The sequence below is a fragment of the Gallus gallus genome, chromosome 7 (genome assembly GCF_016699485.2).
Source record: "Gallus gallus isolate bGalGal1 chromosome 7, bGalGal1.mat.broiler.GRCg7b, whole genome shotgun sequence".
Taxonomy (NCBI): domain Eukaryota; kingdom Metazoa; phylum Chordata; class Aves; order Galliformes; family Phasianidae; genus Gallus; species Gallus gallus.
In genome coordinates, this window is record NC_052538.1 from 35,282,330 (window position 1) to 35,296,199 (window position 13,870).

General features: G+C 46.5%; 1 protein-coding gene across 15 annotated transcripts in view; it reads left to right on the forward strand.

The window, feature by feature from the left end:
• The window catches only part of GALNT13 (polypeptide N-acetylgalactosaminyltransferase 13), a 76,971-nt gene that overhangs the window by 18,775 nt on the left and 44,326 nt on the right, over positions 1–13,870 (forward strand). For 14 of the 15 annotated variants that reach the window (XM_025152448.3, XM_015290207.4, XM_046944182.1 and 11 more), the window contains one exon: positions 11,151–11,319. In XM_025152448.3, coding sequence (XP_025008216.1) covers positions 11,151–11,319 — 169 coding nt within the window. Of the gene's footprint in view, positions 1–4,872; positions 8,732–11,150; positions 11,320–13,870 lie in introns of those variants that run through there. The other variant, XM_040704440.2, reaches the window with a different exon arrangement.

The following is a 13,870-nucleotide window of genomic DNA, read 5'->3' on the forward strand; positions in this document are numbered from 1 at the left end:
TGCAGGCTTTGTGCTGTGCTGGAAATAGGATTTACTCAGTTTCAGTCCCATCCCTGCAGGCATTCAAGGCCAGGCTGGATGTGGCTCTGGGCAGCCTGGGCTGCTGGTTGGCGACCCTGCACATAGCAGGGGGTTGGAACTGATGAGCATTGTGGTCCTTTTCAACCCAGGCCGTTCTGTGATCCTATGATTCAGAGGTATGTGTTTAAAACATAATTAAAGTGAGTTTGCATAGGAATTACTTCTTTTTTTCCTGCTCACCCCCACATGTGCTCAAACACATGCTGTTTGCTTGACTGTGAATCCTCCTTTGCTTTTGGGTTCATTTTGTCTGAGATGTGATTATCTTTGACTGCGAAGTTTCTATTCCTGCATTGTACAAGATTTTGTTGACAGCACATTTCCTGTCCTTTTGCTGTCTTTCCAAATTAATTTTTGTCACTGTAATTTTCAGCCTTTTTAGCCTATTCTTTGTATACGTGTCCCTTCTTTTTTCTGAATTAGGTTAGTGCTCTGTCACATTGTTTGAACTCTGTCATCTCACTGCCACTCATTAGAGACTCATTTTTATTTTGGGATCTGATTTGTGTGATCTGATGTGTGTTCATGCAGTTCCATGGCAGGTGTTGGTGCAGTGAGCGGTGGCTCTTAGCGGTGCATTGGGCGCATGGTTGGACTTGGTGGCCTTGAGGTCTTTTCCAACTGTAATGATTCTGTGAACCAACAAGTGAAAAATCTGACAAAACAAACAAAACATCAGTGACTGTTGTGTAGCGCTGGCAGTCTTGTACCAACTGAAGGCCCAAGCCCTGCTGTGGTTCTTTCTGCCTTCTTCAATCCAGACTGGTGATACGAGAATAGAAGATGCTATTTTTGCAGCTCGAGCCCCAGCAGCTCTGTGTTTCTGACATGGGCAGCAGTGAGGACAGGAGCTAAGCGCCTGCAGCTAATCCCTGGGATTGCAGCCTGGCAGTCAGAACCCTTCTAAGTGGGAGATAAGCACGTAAGGAGGGATAATGGGTCTGTTGCTGCTCAGCTGATGAAGGAAGAGGCACACCAACCTGACCCCAGAAAGGTCCCCACCTCTCATGACAGCTCTTCCCTCTTGCTCCAGTTTTCATTGTGATAAGTTTATTGGAAGCAGAACCAATCAGTGAGAATGTCTTACTTCTTGGTACCTCTCAGCAGCCGCTCCATTCTCACTAGATGAGATTGTGTTCAGGATGAAGAATTGCTCTCAGTTTGTACCTGGCTGGCAGACTGCTGTGTTGCTGAGCTGATCACACCCAGAATACTGCTGCCGTGGGTCTGAGTCCTTGCTGTGGGGCAGGCAGCGATGCTCTTAAGGGCAGCATCCTTGGAAGGTGGCACAAACCAACCTGCAGGTCAGTGCTGCCTCATGTAATCAGAGAGGATCTACTGCCCAATGCAGAGCTGCTGGTCTCAGCTAGAGAGAAGTGGGTGCCCTCTGGAAGTGCCTTTCCCTGTCCAGCAGCTGGAGGAAGGCTTTATGAACCACTGATGGGTAAACTTAAATTAGCTTAATCCTGCATTGTTTTCCCATCTAATGTTAGAAAGATCCAGGTAGCACCATCTGGTCCCCTAATGAATGATTTTTTCTTCCCAAGGTGTAGACGAACTTTGAGCGTGCTGGAGCTAACACTGAGCTGTTTAATGAAACCACAGGCACTGAGTGGTGTGTGGATGCTGTTTCCCTGCTAGGATATAAAACAAGGAAGAGAAAGTAAACCTCCAGATGCATGATGTAGGAGGCAGCTGGGTGCTTTCTTTCAGCCTCAGGAGCAGGTGGTCCACATTACTCTCTTCCAAAATAGTAACCCTGATTACATTTCAACATAGAAAACAGGTCAAATATAGGGCATAATTTCAGGCTTAGCTTGTTTCAGTGGAGTATTGTGTTTTGTCATCAATATAGAAAAGCTGAAAAGAAAGAATGCTCATCTGGTATCGAAGTGAGGAAGGTTTTGTGGCTCACATCAACGTCACGTTTTTCTCTGTGCTCTTTTTGAAAGGAGTTGAGGTTGAGACGTGAAGGTTTTTCTCCCCAGGAGCATTATGGCTGTGGGAGATGGAGCTCCATGCGGTGCTGCTTCCAGTTCCCTCCATCTGGTGCCACCTCTCCCTGTTTCTCTCACCATCCTGCTTGCACCAGCTGCCGCAGTGCCCTCCTCCTGCATCACCTGCCTCATCACCTGCCTTGGTTTCCTTAATTGCCACATTGATTGGAATTAATGGCATTAGTGGGACAGCTGGCGTGTCGCTATAGAGAGGAGAATAAATGAAGGAGTGCACAATTACATCAGCCTGTACCCTGGCTGGAAGTTTTCAGTAGTAAACTGCTTATAAACTATTGTAAATGGAAAATAAGGGACATTCCTGCCTTGGTTTTCCTCTTCCTACGGAGGAAGAGGGGGCAAAATGTAAGTGAATGTTAGAAGTGCTTTGTTTCTCATGTGAGTGCATTCGTCCCCACCCTTGCTTATTGTGATGAATTTCCCAGTTCTGTGGTGCAAGTTGAGTGCAGGTTCCATAAGAACAATTAATATGTGGCAGAGTTTGTGAGGAAATGAATCTTGTCAGGAAAATAAGAGGTTCTTCTCAAAATGGTTCAGCTGGGAAACTGACAGAAGAAAAGCTGGATAATTTAATTATATCATAGAATCCTAGAATGGCCTGGGTTGAAAAGGCCCACAGTGCTCATCCAGTTCCAACCCCCTGCTATGTGCAGGGTCGCCAACCAGCAGCCCAGGCTGCCCAGAGCCACATCCAGCCTGGCCTTGAATGCCTGCAGGGATGGGGCATCCATAGCCTCCTTGGGCAACCTGTTCCATTTTACAGTTCTGGTTTTCCATTAGAACAAGGAGCTGACTGGAAGGCATCAGCTAAGGTAGTGCCTTCATTTAATGGGAGCAAATTCCTCGATGGTTTTTCTTTCTCAGTGCTCGTATTTAAATGAAAAACCATCCTACGCCTGTAGCTCTGTGTTTGGAACTGCTCTGTATTCTTTTCCAGGAACATCTTTCTGGAAATGAAGCTTTCAATATAAACGGTAAGAGAGAGTTTGAAGATGCACAAAAGTCTATTGTCAGTGTGCATTGTTAATGGCAAATTAGTTTTTATATAATTTTACGCATTTTTTCTTTTATCATCTCTCTAAGTGAAAAGAATGTGCCCATGAATTACATCTTACTGTGTAGTTAGCTCATATCAAGAACATAGTGCTGTACTGATAAGCACCAGTGTCTTAGCTATGTGCTGTCAACCTATCTAGGCAGCACCTTTCATTCCCCTTCATCTATTTCAGCAAGTAAAAATGCACAGAGTACTTCAATGCACGTGCATGTAGGGTGCAGTTTCTTGGAAGGGTGATTAGATGTGTGTGTGTGTGTGTGTGTGTGTGTGCAAAGAGCCATTGGCTGTGTCTGCAGGCAGATACCACACTGCTCAGCACCAGGGAATGGAGCAGAACTTGTGGGTGTGCACTCTGTGTGTTTTCTCATTAAGAAGAGTGAAAACTCTTGTCAGTTGTAAAGGAGGCAGAGTGGAGGCTGCTCTGGGTTTGTAAAGCCAGCTTGTGCTCGTGGTTAGATGTGAGTTGAAATTTTCTGCCTGTTTAGCTGTTGGAAGACTCTCTGGCTTAAGAGCTCAGATTATTTATGTTATGTTTCTTCTCGTTTTTTTTCTGTGCATCTTAGGATGTAAAGTCTTCTGGCATCGTTTGACTTGTTGCTTACTGCATAGGCTGGTCGGTTGGCTACATATGTAGATGGAAAGTTACTGGTTAAGTAAGCAGTGATGGGATATGTTACCATTATGGAAACAGTCATGAGGTCCTTTCTTCACCCTTGGGCAGTTTCTTCTGACACGAGAAGGATGTTGCACATTTGACGCAAATGGAACAGAAATATCTGCAGTGTTGAATGCCTGCAAGTTGTTTTTTTGTTGTTCTTTTTTTTAAAGCTAGTTAAAAAACTGTAGCACAGCTCCAAACCTATTTCCTTTCTCCTTGCCTGTAATTAGAGATGCGACTTTTGACTCATGGTTGCTTTCAGTCTCCAGGTGCTGCTTATCAAATCCTGGTACACTGTCGCATCACCTCTTGCTGGGGAGCAGTTAACAAGCCTGATGTATAACCCTGCCCACAGCATTAGCACTTGCTGGTGCTTTCCAGCAGACGTGTTACAGAAATAGGATCTCTTCTCCTTTTGCATGTGTAATTTGTCATTAGTCACCTGCAGCAGTGCACTTACACTGCTCACTGCTTCAATCAGTGCATGCACAGCTCTTCTCCCCAAGGAGATGGATGGCTTTCTGTCTCTTTGCTCACTTACTCCTTTGTTAAGCACGGTTTGCTTTGGAAAATATCCTTTACTGTAAGGCAGTCAGTTAGATGAACAGTAGCTGACCTTAATATGAAGAATCACAGGTAACTGTTTGTTTTATTTATAACTTAATTTCTCAGTTATGGGGGTTAAGTCTAGAACTAATTGATGTAATTACAACATTCAGAAGGCCTAACTTGCTAGACCTGTGTCATATCGTGTCTACGAGAAGTGAAAATCAATGTTTGTTAAGAAAGCACATGCATTTTTAAAACAGTGTCAAATCTAGCAGATCTTACTGCAGTAATTAAATAGGTCATTAGAAGTGTTTTTGCTGTAGAACAGCATCCCACAATTGGAAGGGAACAGTGATGGGCGCTGCCCTGTGATGTGGGGTGACCATCAGCAGGAGCACGGCCGTAAGTCCCTGTCTGCAGATGCACATGTTGCTTCAAGTGACAGTTGTCCTGAAAGCAATTAAGTCCAGCATATGTAGGTAAATAAATGGATTTGTAGGTGAGGAATCACTGGGGCTGTGGTGGGGCTGCTTGGGATGGAGAGGTGCTGGGAGAAGGCTCTGAGGGCAGGGCTGGAAGCTGGCAGGGCCCGCTCTGCTGGCAGAGCTTTGGGCACTGCAATAGAAGGACATAAGGCTGTTGGAGCGCATCCAAAGGAGGGCTGCAGAGATGGGGAAGGGCCCAGAGGATAGGATGTGAGGAGTGGCTGAGGTGCCTTGGTTTGTTCAGCACAGCGCAGAGGAGGCTGAAGGGGGACCTCGTGGCACCCCACAGCTCCTCATGAGCAGAGCAGAGGGGCAGGTGCTGAACAAACATGGAACTGTTGTGGGACAACCAGAGAGCAGGATCTTGTTCTGAAGATATGTGTGAATAAATCCAGGTAGCTATCAGATGCTTCCTCTTTCACAGATGTGGAAATACAAAGCCTGTTGATGAGAGCAAATAAGACCCTGAGACAGAGAGGCTGTAATGATTGGACGTTTTAAGACCTTCTAAACCACCAGCCTGCCAACCAAGGAGGTCAGGGATGCTTTAAAAAACAAAAATAAATGAAACTCCTCTTACCTTCACTCAGTTCAATTACTGCCAGCTTAGCGTTACCTTGGGGAAGATTGCTTTTCCTGCTGCCATAAATCATGCATTCACTGCTCTACCCTCAGTATTTTTTGCTTCATTTGTAAGGTGAATTTCTCAGAATAAGTGCTGCTGCTATAGGCCGACACAGCACAACGTTCTGTGTGCGTTCTTGTTTGAGAGCTGCAGTGTGACAGACTCACGCAGCGTGCCATCGTGCCACACACGGAGCTCCTCCATGCTGATGGGACCAGCTCCAGCAGCAGCAGGTGCAATCTGCTGGCTTTTGCTTGCTTAGCAGCTAGCATCAGAGTTTCCATTACATCTTGATTAATATTGATATGTTAATATATCTTTCCTGGGCTATTGCTCATTAATTATTATTTGGAGGGAGGTAACTCGCACCTCATTGTATGCACGAGCCCAGAATTCACTAATAACAGCCGTGAGGGTGATAGATGAGCATCTGATTTATTGGGATGCCATTCTTTCCTTCAAGGGAAGCTGCTTGTGTCTGCTCACTGCAGCCTCTCCTATGGGCAGCAGCAGTGCTGTGTGAGTGGTGGGATGCTGCAGTGCTCTTCAGAATGGGTGCTGGCTGTGCCAGTCCTTCTCTTGGATTTTGCTCCAGGACTTATTTTTATTAATTTACTTACTGCAACAAAGTAGGGAGACGAGTAGACCAAACTTTTGCTATTCTTCTTGTTGGCTTGATCTTACAGCCCTGTTTGAAGTGTCTGAATGGCTTATTTAAATCAGGAGTTGTCAGTTTGTCTGTCTTGCTTTATGCAGCTTTGCTTCTCTCTTTCCTGAGCATGAAGCCCCAAAGTAGAAAGAAGTAACTAGATGTTCTAGATGGTATCTAATTAGTCTTTGGATTCTTATCAGTATCATAGCTGTTACCACGGTGTAAACAAGGCTAGTAGTGGTGGAGACCTTTAGCTTTACAAGATTGCATGGTGTACGCAGGTTCCTTAGGAACGCATGAGGGACATCGATGCCTCCCTTCAGCTCTCTTAAGGCAGCAACCAGCATCTGTAAGCAGAGCTCGTGTCCATCCCGAGTGCTGCTTATGTCTGATGTGCCCTTTATTTGCACTGCCTGTGTGGGGCTGGCAGCAGCAGTGCGCTCTGCTGTGTCTCTGGCCAACATGTATGGCAGTGCTGAAAAAGATCCTTATGGCAGAAGTTGCAATGAATTCTGATGCTTTTATTATTGGAAAGCACCTTTTTTTTTTTTTTTTGGATATGTGGAGCTCTTGTCTTCGAAGACCTTGTAAAGCAAATGACCTATTTAATGATGTTTATGACAACTTTGTGGGATTTGTTGCTACTGTATAATTAAAACTAGAATTCTTTATGTTCTGGATGAAGATGAGCCCGAGCACGGTTCTGAGCAGCAAAAGATATATCACCCAAATGGCAAAGGACTGCAAATTGATCCTTTAGTTTATTGGATTCTGTATGGAGTTTATAACAAATTACCTGGGCATAAACCAGCAGAATAATATAGAGTGTTAGAGCCACTGTGGAGATGCAATGAAGAAAGAATTACTTGTCTGGGATTCTGGGGGATTGATTTCATGCCTTGTGGTAAGATAGGATGAGAAACTACATAATGCAGGACTGCCTGGGAAGCGCCTGTGCTGGTAGAGGCAGCAGGGCAGGCAGCTCTGCCTGTCTCTCAGATCGCACTTAAGTTACCACTGGTTGTGTTTCTGTATTCCTCCAATTCCAGTTCCAGTCGAAACTGTCTCTCTCGGAGGTCTCCAGCAGCCGCCTGGATGCAGGCCTGGGCATCTGGATCTGGGTGGCCCCACTGGATGGAGCAGGGTAGGACCAGATGGTCCCTGCCAGCCTTGGCCTTTCTGCTCTGACAAATGAACTTCAGTCACGTTCTCTCAACGTTTTCAGCATGAGGAGAGACACACTGTCATGTAGCGGGGTGTTCTTACCAGTGAGCCGTTCACATCTCATCTTCTGCCCATTCTGTTTCTGAGATATCTGTGAACACTCAGCAAATCGGGCAGATGGCAGCTGCACGTGGCTTACACCCCTTAAGCTACTTTCTTCCCTATCGCTATCCTGAGATGGATTTTATCCTCACCTAGTTATTTTTAACTTTCCAAACTATAATGCTAGCATTCCCTCAATTTCTTGCAAAGCTGGGAGGTTTTCTATTCAAACTGCACATTTCTGGCAGCTGCAGAATGGAGATTTGGGCTGAAGTCCCTCCCTGCAGCACCCTGCTCGTTTTGAAGCCATCTGACTGCTGCAGTTGGGGAGCATGAAGGCTGTATCATAGCTGCAGTGGGCAACAGTGCTATTTCCAGCTTTCTCCTTAGTGATTTCAACTGATCAATAATATATGAAGAACCATGGGATGACGGAATAGTTGGGGTTGGAAGGGAGCTTGGAGCCCCCACAGCCCCTGCCGTGGGCTCGATGTCCCCCACCAGATAGGGCTGCCCAGGGCTGTGCTGGGAAAGGGGGATGGGTGTACAGGGACCCTGCTGCCTGTCCGTCTGCAAAGCAGCATCGTTCCACAGCACTGCTGCTGACAATGGAGGCATGGGGGCTTAAGGCAAGGTAAGTGCAAGGAAAAGAAACCTTTGGAGAGAATGCATGGGTGATGAGTCCTTTTGTCCCCCGAGTGTCAACGTGTCTTTGAGCAGCAGTCCATGTGCAGAGCCCTTACTGAATCCTTAAATAAATCGAATGCTTGGAAATCTATTGAGGTCAGCTTTATTTTTCCTCTCCTTATCTTGAATTTTGTGCTTCATATTCTGTACTCCACTGAAGACCTCAGCACTCCTGGTGAGCCCTTGTGAGGGGGCTGTGTTCGTTTGCAGAGCAGGCCTGTTTCCTCTGACAGATGATGACAAATGTCTGCAGGCAGAATGCTGGATAAATAGCATTTTCATTCTTTGTGGGCATGCTTCGTGTCAGTTCCACTATGCCTGCGTGCACCACGATGGTGGCTGAGGAGATGAGCATTAATTCTTGTGCTCGGAGGTGAAGCTATTTTTGATGGACCCTTTTTTTTTTTAAAGCACTTTTCTAATTTAAAAAGCACAACCTCTGAAATCCGCTTCAGTGAGTTAACAAACAGAAGTGCTAAATCACTGCTCCTTGCTTGCAGCTCTTAAAAAGAACTAACTAAAGCATGGCAAGACACGTGTGGATGCCTTCTTGAATGGTGGTCAGGGCATGCAGCTCCTTGTTGAAACCACACGGCTGTGACCATATTCCTAAAGAGCCCCAGCTCTCCAGTTTTTATGTCTTCAGCTCCTGAAAGGTCTGTTTCCTCAGCCGGGTCAAGGCAAGAGTGTAATCCACTTACTGCATTGCTTGGATTTCTTGAAAGGCTGTCAAATGTCCACCAAGGCAAATATTAAATGTGCTGTGAGTGTCTTAAGTCCAGTTTAACTCTGTGTGGTGTGGGGAAAGCTTTGGTGACCTTCTGAGACCTGCTTCCATCCCCGGTGTTGTCCTTTTCTTCCATCCTGTGTGTAAACGATAGCAAGAAGACTCCACGTTCATTAACCATCATGATTTCCAGAAAGGAGCAGGATAGATCTCTGCTTTTGTAAGGCTTTGGCAGGATTGAGTTGCTGGTGTTGGAGGAAGGAGCTCATTGCAGTCTTTGCTGAAAGGTAGACGTGAGGAGTGCACGTACCTGGCAGCACTCAGTGGGTTGACGTGGCAGCACGTACATGCAGCCATCCTTACCTGTATTTATTATCGAAGATCATAGACTCATAGAATGGCCTGGGTTGAAAAGGACCACAGTGCTCATCCAGTTCCAACCCCCTGCTATGTGCAGGGTCGCCAACCAGCAGCCCAGGCTGCCCAGAGCCACATGCAGCCTGGCCTTGAACGCCTGCAGGGATGGGGCATCCACAGCCTCCTTGTAAAGTGTGGATTAGCATGATGTTGAGGTGCTGCACAAACACACCAGCAGCAGGAGGAAGGCTGATGAGGAGTGACTCATCTTTCTCAAGGCAGAAAAGAAGCTTCTAATGAAGGCATCACAGTTTTCCTGTTTGGTGTTAGTGTTCCCATTCCATGGCACTGTGGCCATTCTTGCAGCCCTATTGTGGCTTTGTGCATTTTGAAAGCTTGGGCGACATAACCTGCAAGCCAGGTGTGTCTTCTCTGCAGACTTGACCAGCTGAAGTTGCTGCAGTTAGCAGAATTAGATGTGTTTCTTGGTCACAGCATTGCATGTACTCTGATTGAAATGTAGTCAGGTATCACTTCGCTTTGAGTAAAGCTGTGAGAGTGGGAAGGCTGATCAGGAAATTCCCAATTAGTTTTGTTGTAAAGCTTCACAGCGCTTCTGCTGCCCTGGGCTTTATCTCGATGAGCCTCAGCAAACAGCAGAAGCACACGGAATCTCTTAATGAAAACCCAGTTTTACTGCAGGGTGTATGAATAACTGCTGCCTTCACGAGGACTTACTGTAAGTTTTCAGGCTGAGATGAGTGTGAGGCACTGTTAGGGGCACTGCCCATGTACTGGCATTGCTGGTGAGCTGGCACAGCACAGCATCCTGCTGCAGCACAGCATCCTTGTTGTGTTTGCATGGTACCCTACACAATTTCAGGAGATACAGTTCTGTTAGATGGTTTGCTCTGAGAGGCAGCAAACTTCCTGTCATAATGATGACTGTTCTAATAATACACTGACAGATTTTTTTCTCGTGCCTATTTGCTTTAATAGAAAACTTCTGATCCCTACAGAAGAAAACTGTCACTAAGATATTTTCAGCCAAACCCAGAGTACTTCAGCATCCTGAAACGAGCTGATTTCCTGCTCTCTTACTGCCTCAGCAGTGCCTCAGCATGGCTGCCTGCTCCCTGCTGGGCTCTCACTGGGCACGGGCCCTTGGGAAGCAGAGAGCTGCTCCTGCAGGACTGCCAGGGGACGGATGCAGCCCTCAGCCTTCTCCAGCCAAAAAGAGGCAGAATTTACTTCCATAGCCAGAATTTGCAGCTTGAGGAACCATCTCTTCAAATTCCAGTCTGCAGAGTCTCATAAGTCCTCCAAAAATTGATGGTAGAGCAGAGTTTAATTACCAACCGTTAGTTCCAAGTACTTTATGTCTGCATAAATATCCCTTATGAAATGCTCCAAGGGGAATTTAGTTGTGTGGGCGGCGTGCAATTGTGTGCTGCAGGAAATGCAGCTTCACATGCAGTCATAGCAAAAGCAGTGCACTGTGGGTGCAGCATCCAGCAGTGCCTCTGAGCAGAGCAAGTAATAGAAATGTATCACTGGGAAAGTGTTTGCTGCTCAAGTGAAGCATACACAACGACTGCAGGCAGAAACCTCCCAGGTAAATCTCTGATAGTCTTCTAGAAAATTTGTCCAGACTGTGTTTCTCAGGATGACTGCCTGTTGGAGGGGTGTTTGTTTTTTAAAGGATAGGTTTGTAATGCCATGTGCCATTCAGTTGGGAATAAATTAACAACAAAAGAAATAGGTCAGTGTGATCTAATTAGTCTATTCTTCAGGTACTCTCCACAGCTATACAAGTGTTGCCCAGACCTCGTGCTTGCAGGATCTCCCTGAGAACTTGGTGCTGGGCTCTAATTCTGGTGGGAGTCTCTCAGGAGTATTCATGCACTGTCATTGTGATTCCAGCTGAAAGCTGCAAGTGCTCAAAGGCACCCCAGTGTTAAAAGTTGCCCTCTTGCTGTCTTGTGTTGCAGCTGTCATTTCCCGAAACCAGGAAGGACCCGGCGAGATGGGGAAGGCAGTGCTCATCCCAAAAGACGACCAGGAAAAGATGAAAGAGCTGTTTAAAATCAACCAGTTTAACCTTATGGCCAGTGACCTGATTGCTCTGAACAGAAGCTTACCGGATGTGAGACTGGATGGGTGAGTGCCGCATGGGGCTCTGCTGCAGGTGAATGGGGCTATGGCTGCAGCGCAGTGTGGGCTGACTGCAGGCTCCAGGTGCATCGCTGGGCTCTGGGTGCAGCCTGCTTATCTGGGGCTTACCAGCTCTAGATTTGGCTTCTTAGAACACATACTGAGACAAAGAGTTACTGCATCACAGGTGTTAATATGCTGTGCAGTTTATTTTGTGAACTGGTGAAAAGTGTTAACTCCCAGCATTTTACACTGTGGCACATAACGAAACGCTGTCTGGTTTGTCATGTCACCTGCAATACTTTATTATTACCTTTTTTCTCCAGGATAACTTTAAGGTTTTAAAGGGATAAAAACCCACCATTGTCGACTTCATTCTTTTTTGTAATTAAGTTGTTGGCATTGAAAAGTTGACCTGTTAATTCTGACAAGAAGACAGTGCTACCAGTGCCAGAAGTTGTCCTGCACGGTGTGACCTCCTCTTGGTTCTACCTGGAGGCTTTTCTGGGATAATCACATTCTAAAGAATCTTTTTTGGAATACTTTGTACTTCTCCAAATCTGAAGGTTTTAAAGTCTGTTTATCCATTTAAATGTGATCACTTCTGATACCCTGTGAAGTGACTGCCGCTGGCTCCCCACCTTCTGGGCAGCTGCCATTCCTGGAGGGATGCTCAGAGGTGACCTCCCATTTTTGGCAGTTCTGCCCTGCCTGGCTGCACAGCCACTTAAACCAGAGTGGTTTGGTGCAGTTACAGGCTGTGGCACTGAATACTGATGCCTGTTGCTGAATTGCTGATATGCCTACCATACCTTCTTTTGACTAGATGTGCTATCAGCAATATGCAGAAACCCAGCTCCTAAAGGCACTGATGTGTTTTCAGTGTGATGGGAATGGAAAGACTGGAGGTTCTATGTGGCAGCTGCTGTCTGAGCAGGTGAACAAGGCACTGAATAGCTGATCTGTCCTCAGGCTCCTGTGCTTGCAGCTGGGCAGGCACGAGCTGTGCTGCCCTCCTCTCCATCTCCCAGCTCTGCTTTAGAACAGTTCTGTGTATTCAGGCTGATGGGACAGAGCCTGCAGTGCTGGCGAGGTTCTGCCTGCTCTTGGAGTTCCTTGGGGTGGGTTCAGCAATGGATTGGTGCACCTGAGTGTTGGCACATTTAGGAGGACTGCAAGCCCCCCCTCCCCCCTCCATTTTATTTGTAAGTGGCTGCAAATAACATGGTTGTTGCTTAAAAAACAGACCCAATTCATGGGCAACACAAGTGATGCTTCTCCAGTGCATGACCATTTGTAATCTGGCAATGCTCATTTTCCATAGGACAGCACCCAACATTACTGCCAGCAAAGATGCACTCTGTGCAGTGGAAGCACCAGGAAAGCTGTACTGCTTATTGCTGCTCTGCTCCTTGTTGTCTGTACTTCCCTGTGCAGTAAGGAGGCAAGAAGGTACTGCTTGGTTGGCTTCAAAAGCTCCATCCTGTCCCTGTGAGTGATAGTTGAAAAGAAAGGGAATAATGAGCAAATAGGTAAAGTGTTCATCTCAGTGAATGGCTGTGCTTGGTCTAAGGGAGATGAGCTATGGAGTGCTGAGACAAAACTGCCTGTGTGCATTTCTTTTATGTGATAAACCTTCACACCCTTCTTGCATTGAAAAGACAGAGTATTTTGGGATTGCAAAAAAAAAAAGCATCTTTGTGTTTTTCTCTTCTGACAGATGCTTTCATTACTTGTCCTGTCTTTAAGGAGAATTAAACTGTTCTGAATGCCAGTTTGTAATGCTTTGCTCTTAGGGAAGAATGCAGTTTTTTCAAGGCTGGATGTGGCTCTGAGCAGCCTGGTCTGGTGGTTGACAACCCTGCACGTAGCAGGGGGGTGGAGCTGGATGAGCACTGGGGCCCTTTTCAACCATTCTAGGATTCTATGAGTTTTATGGCTAATGCATTTACCATGCGACAGCAAGACCTGCTGTACTGCCAGGGGCTGGAGGTGTGCTGCAGATATGTGGGTGGCTGAGCCCAGACCTTGTGTGTTATAAATGCAGACTTTTCTTTCAGAGCCAGGGAGTTTTCTGGCAGGACGAGCCCTGCTGCTGGGTGCTGATGAGCTCAGTGGCACTCAGGCTGTGTCTCTTGCTTCCCACTGTGCCAAGGCATCTCAGCCCGTGCCCTGAGTTGTGGTGGTAATGGCCAGTCTGAAGATGTTAATCAGCTCCAGGTCTAATTTGAAGTAGGTATTGTTTAAACAGATATATGTATCTCATGGTCATTGCATGCCTAGAAGGCCTCCTAGAAAGAGCATGGTGCAAAACATGAGAAGCAGAAGCAATGCTTTTGTTGTCATCTTGCTTAGCCTCAACTTATTCTTAACTGTAGCTCTGGCTTGAGCGCAGTGCTGTGGTTTTGTGCTGTCTTCTTCCAGTCCAAAGCCTTGGCCGTTCTATGGCTCTGTGTGCCCAGAGCAGGGAAGGGGCTCTGGACAAAGAAGGAGCAGCCATCGCTGCCTGAAGTCCTTCAGTGCCTCCAGCCCTGTGCCTGGCCAGGGAGCATCCAGT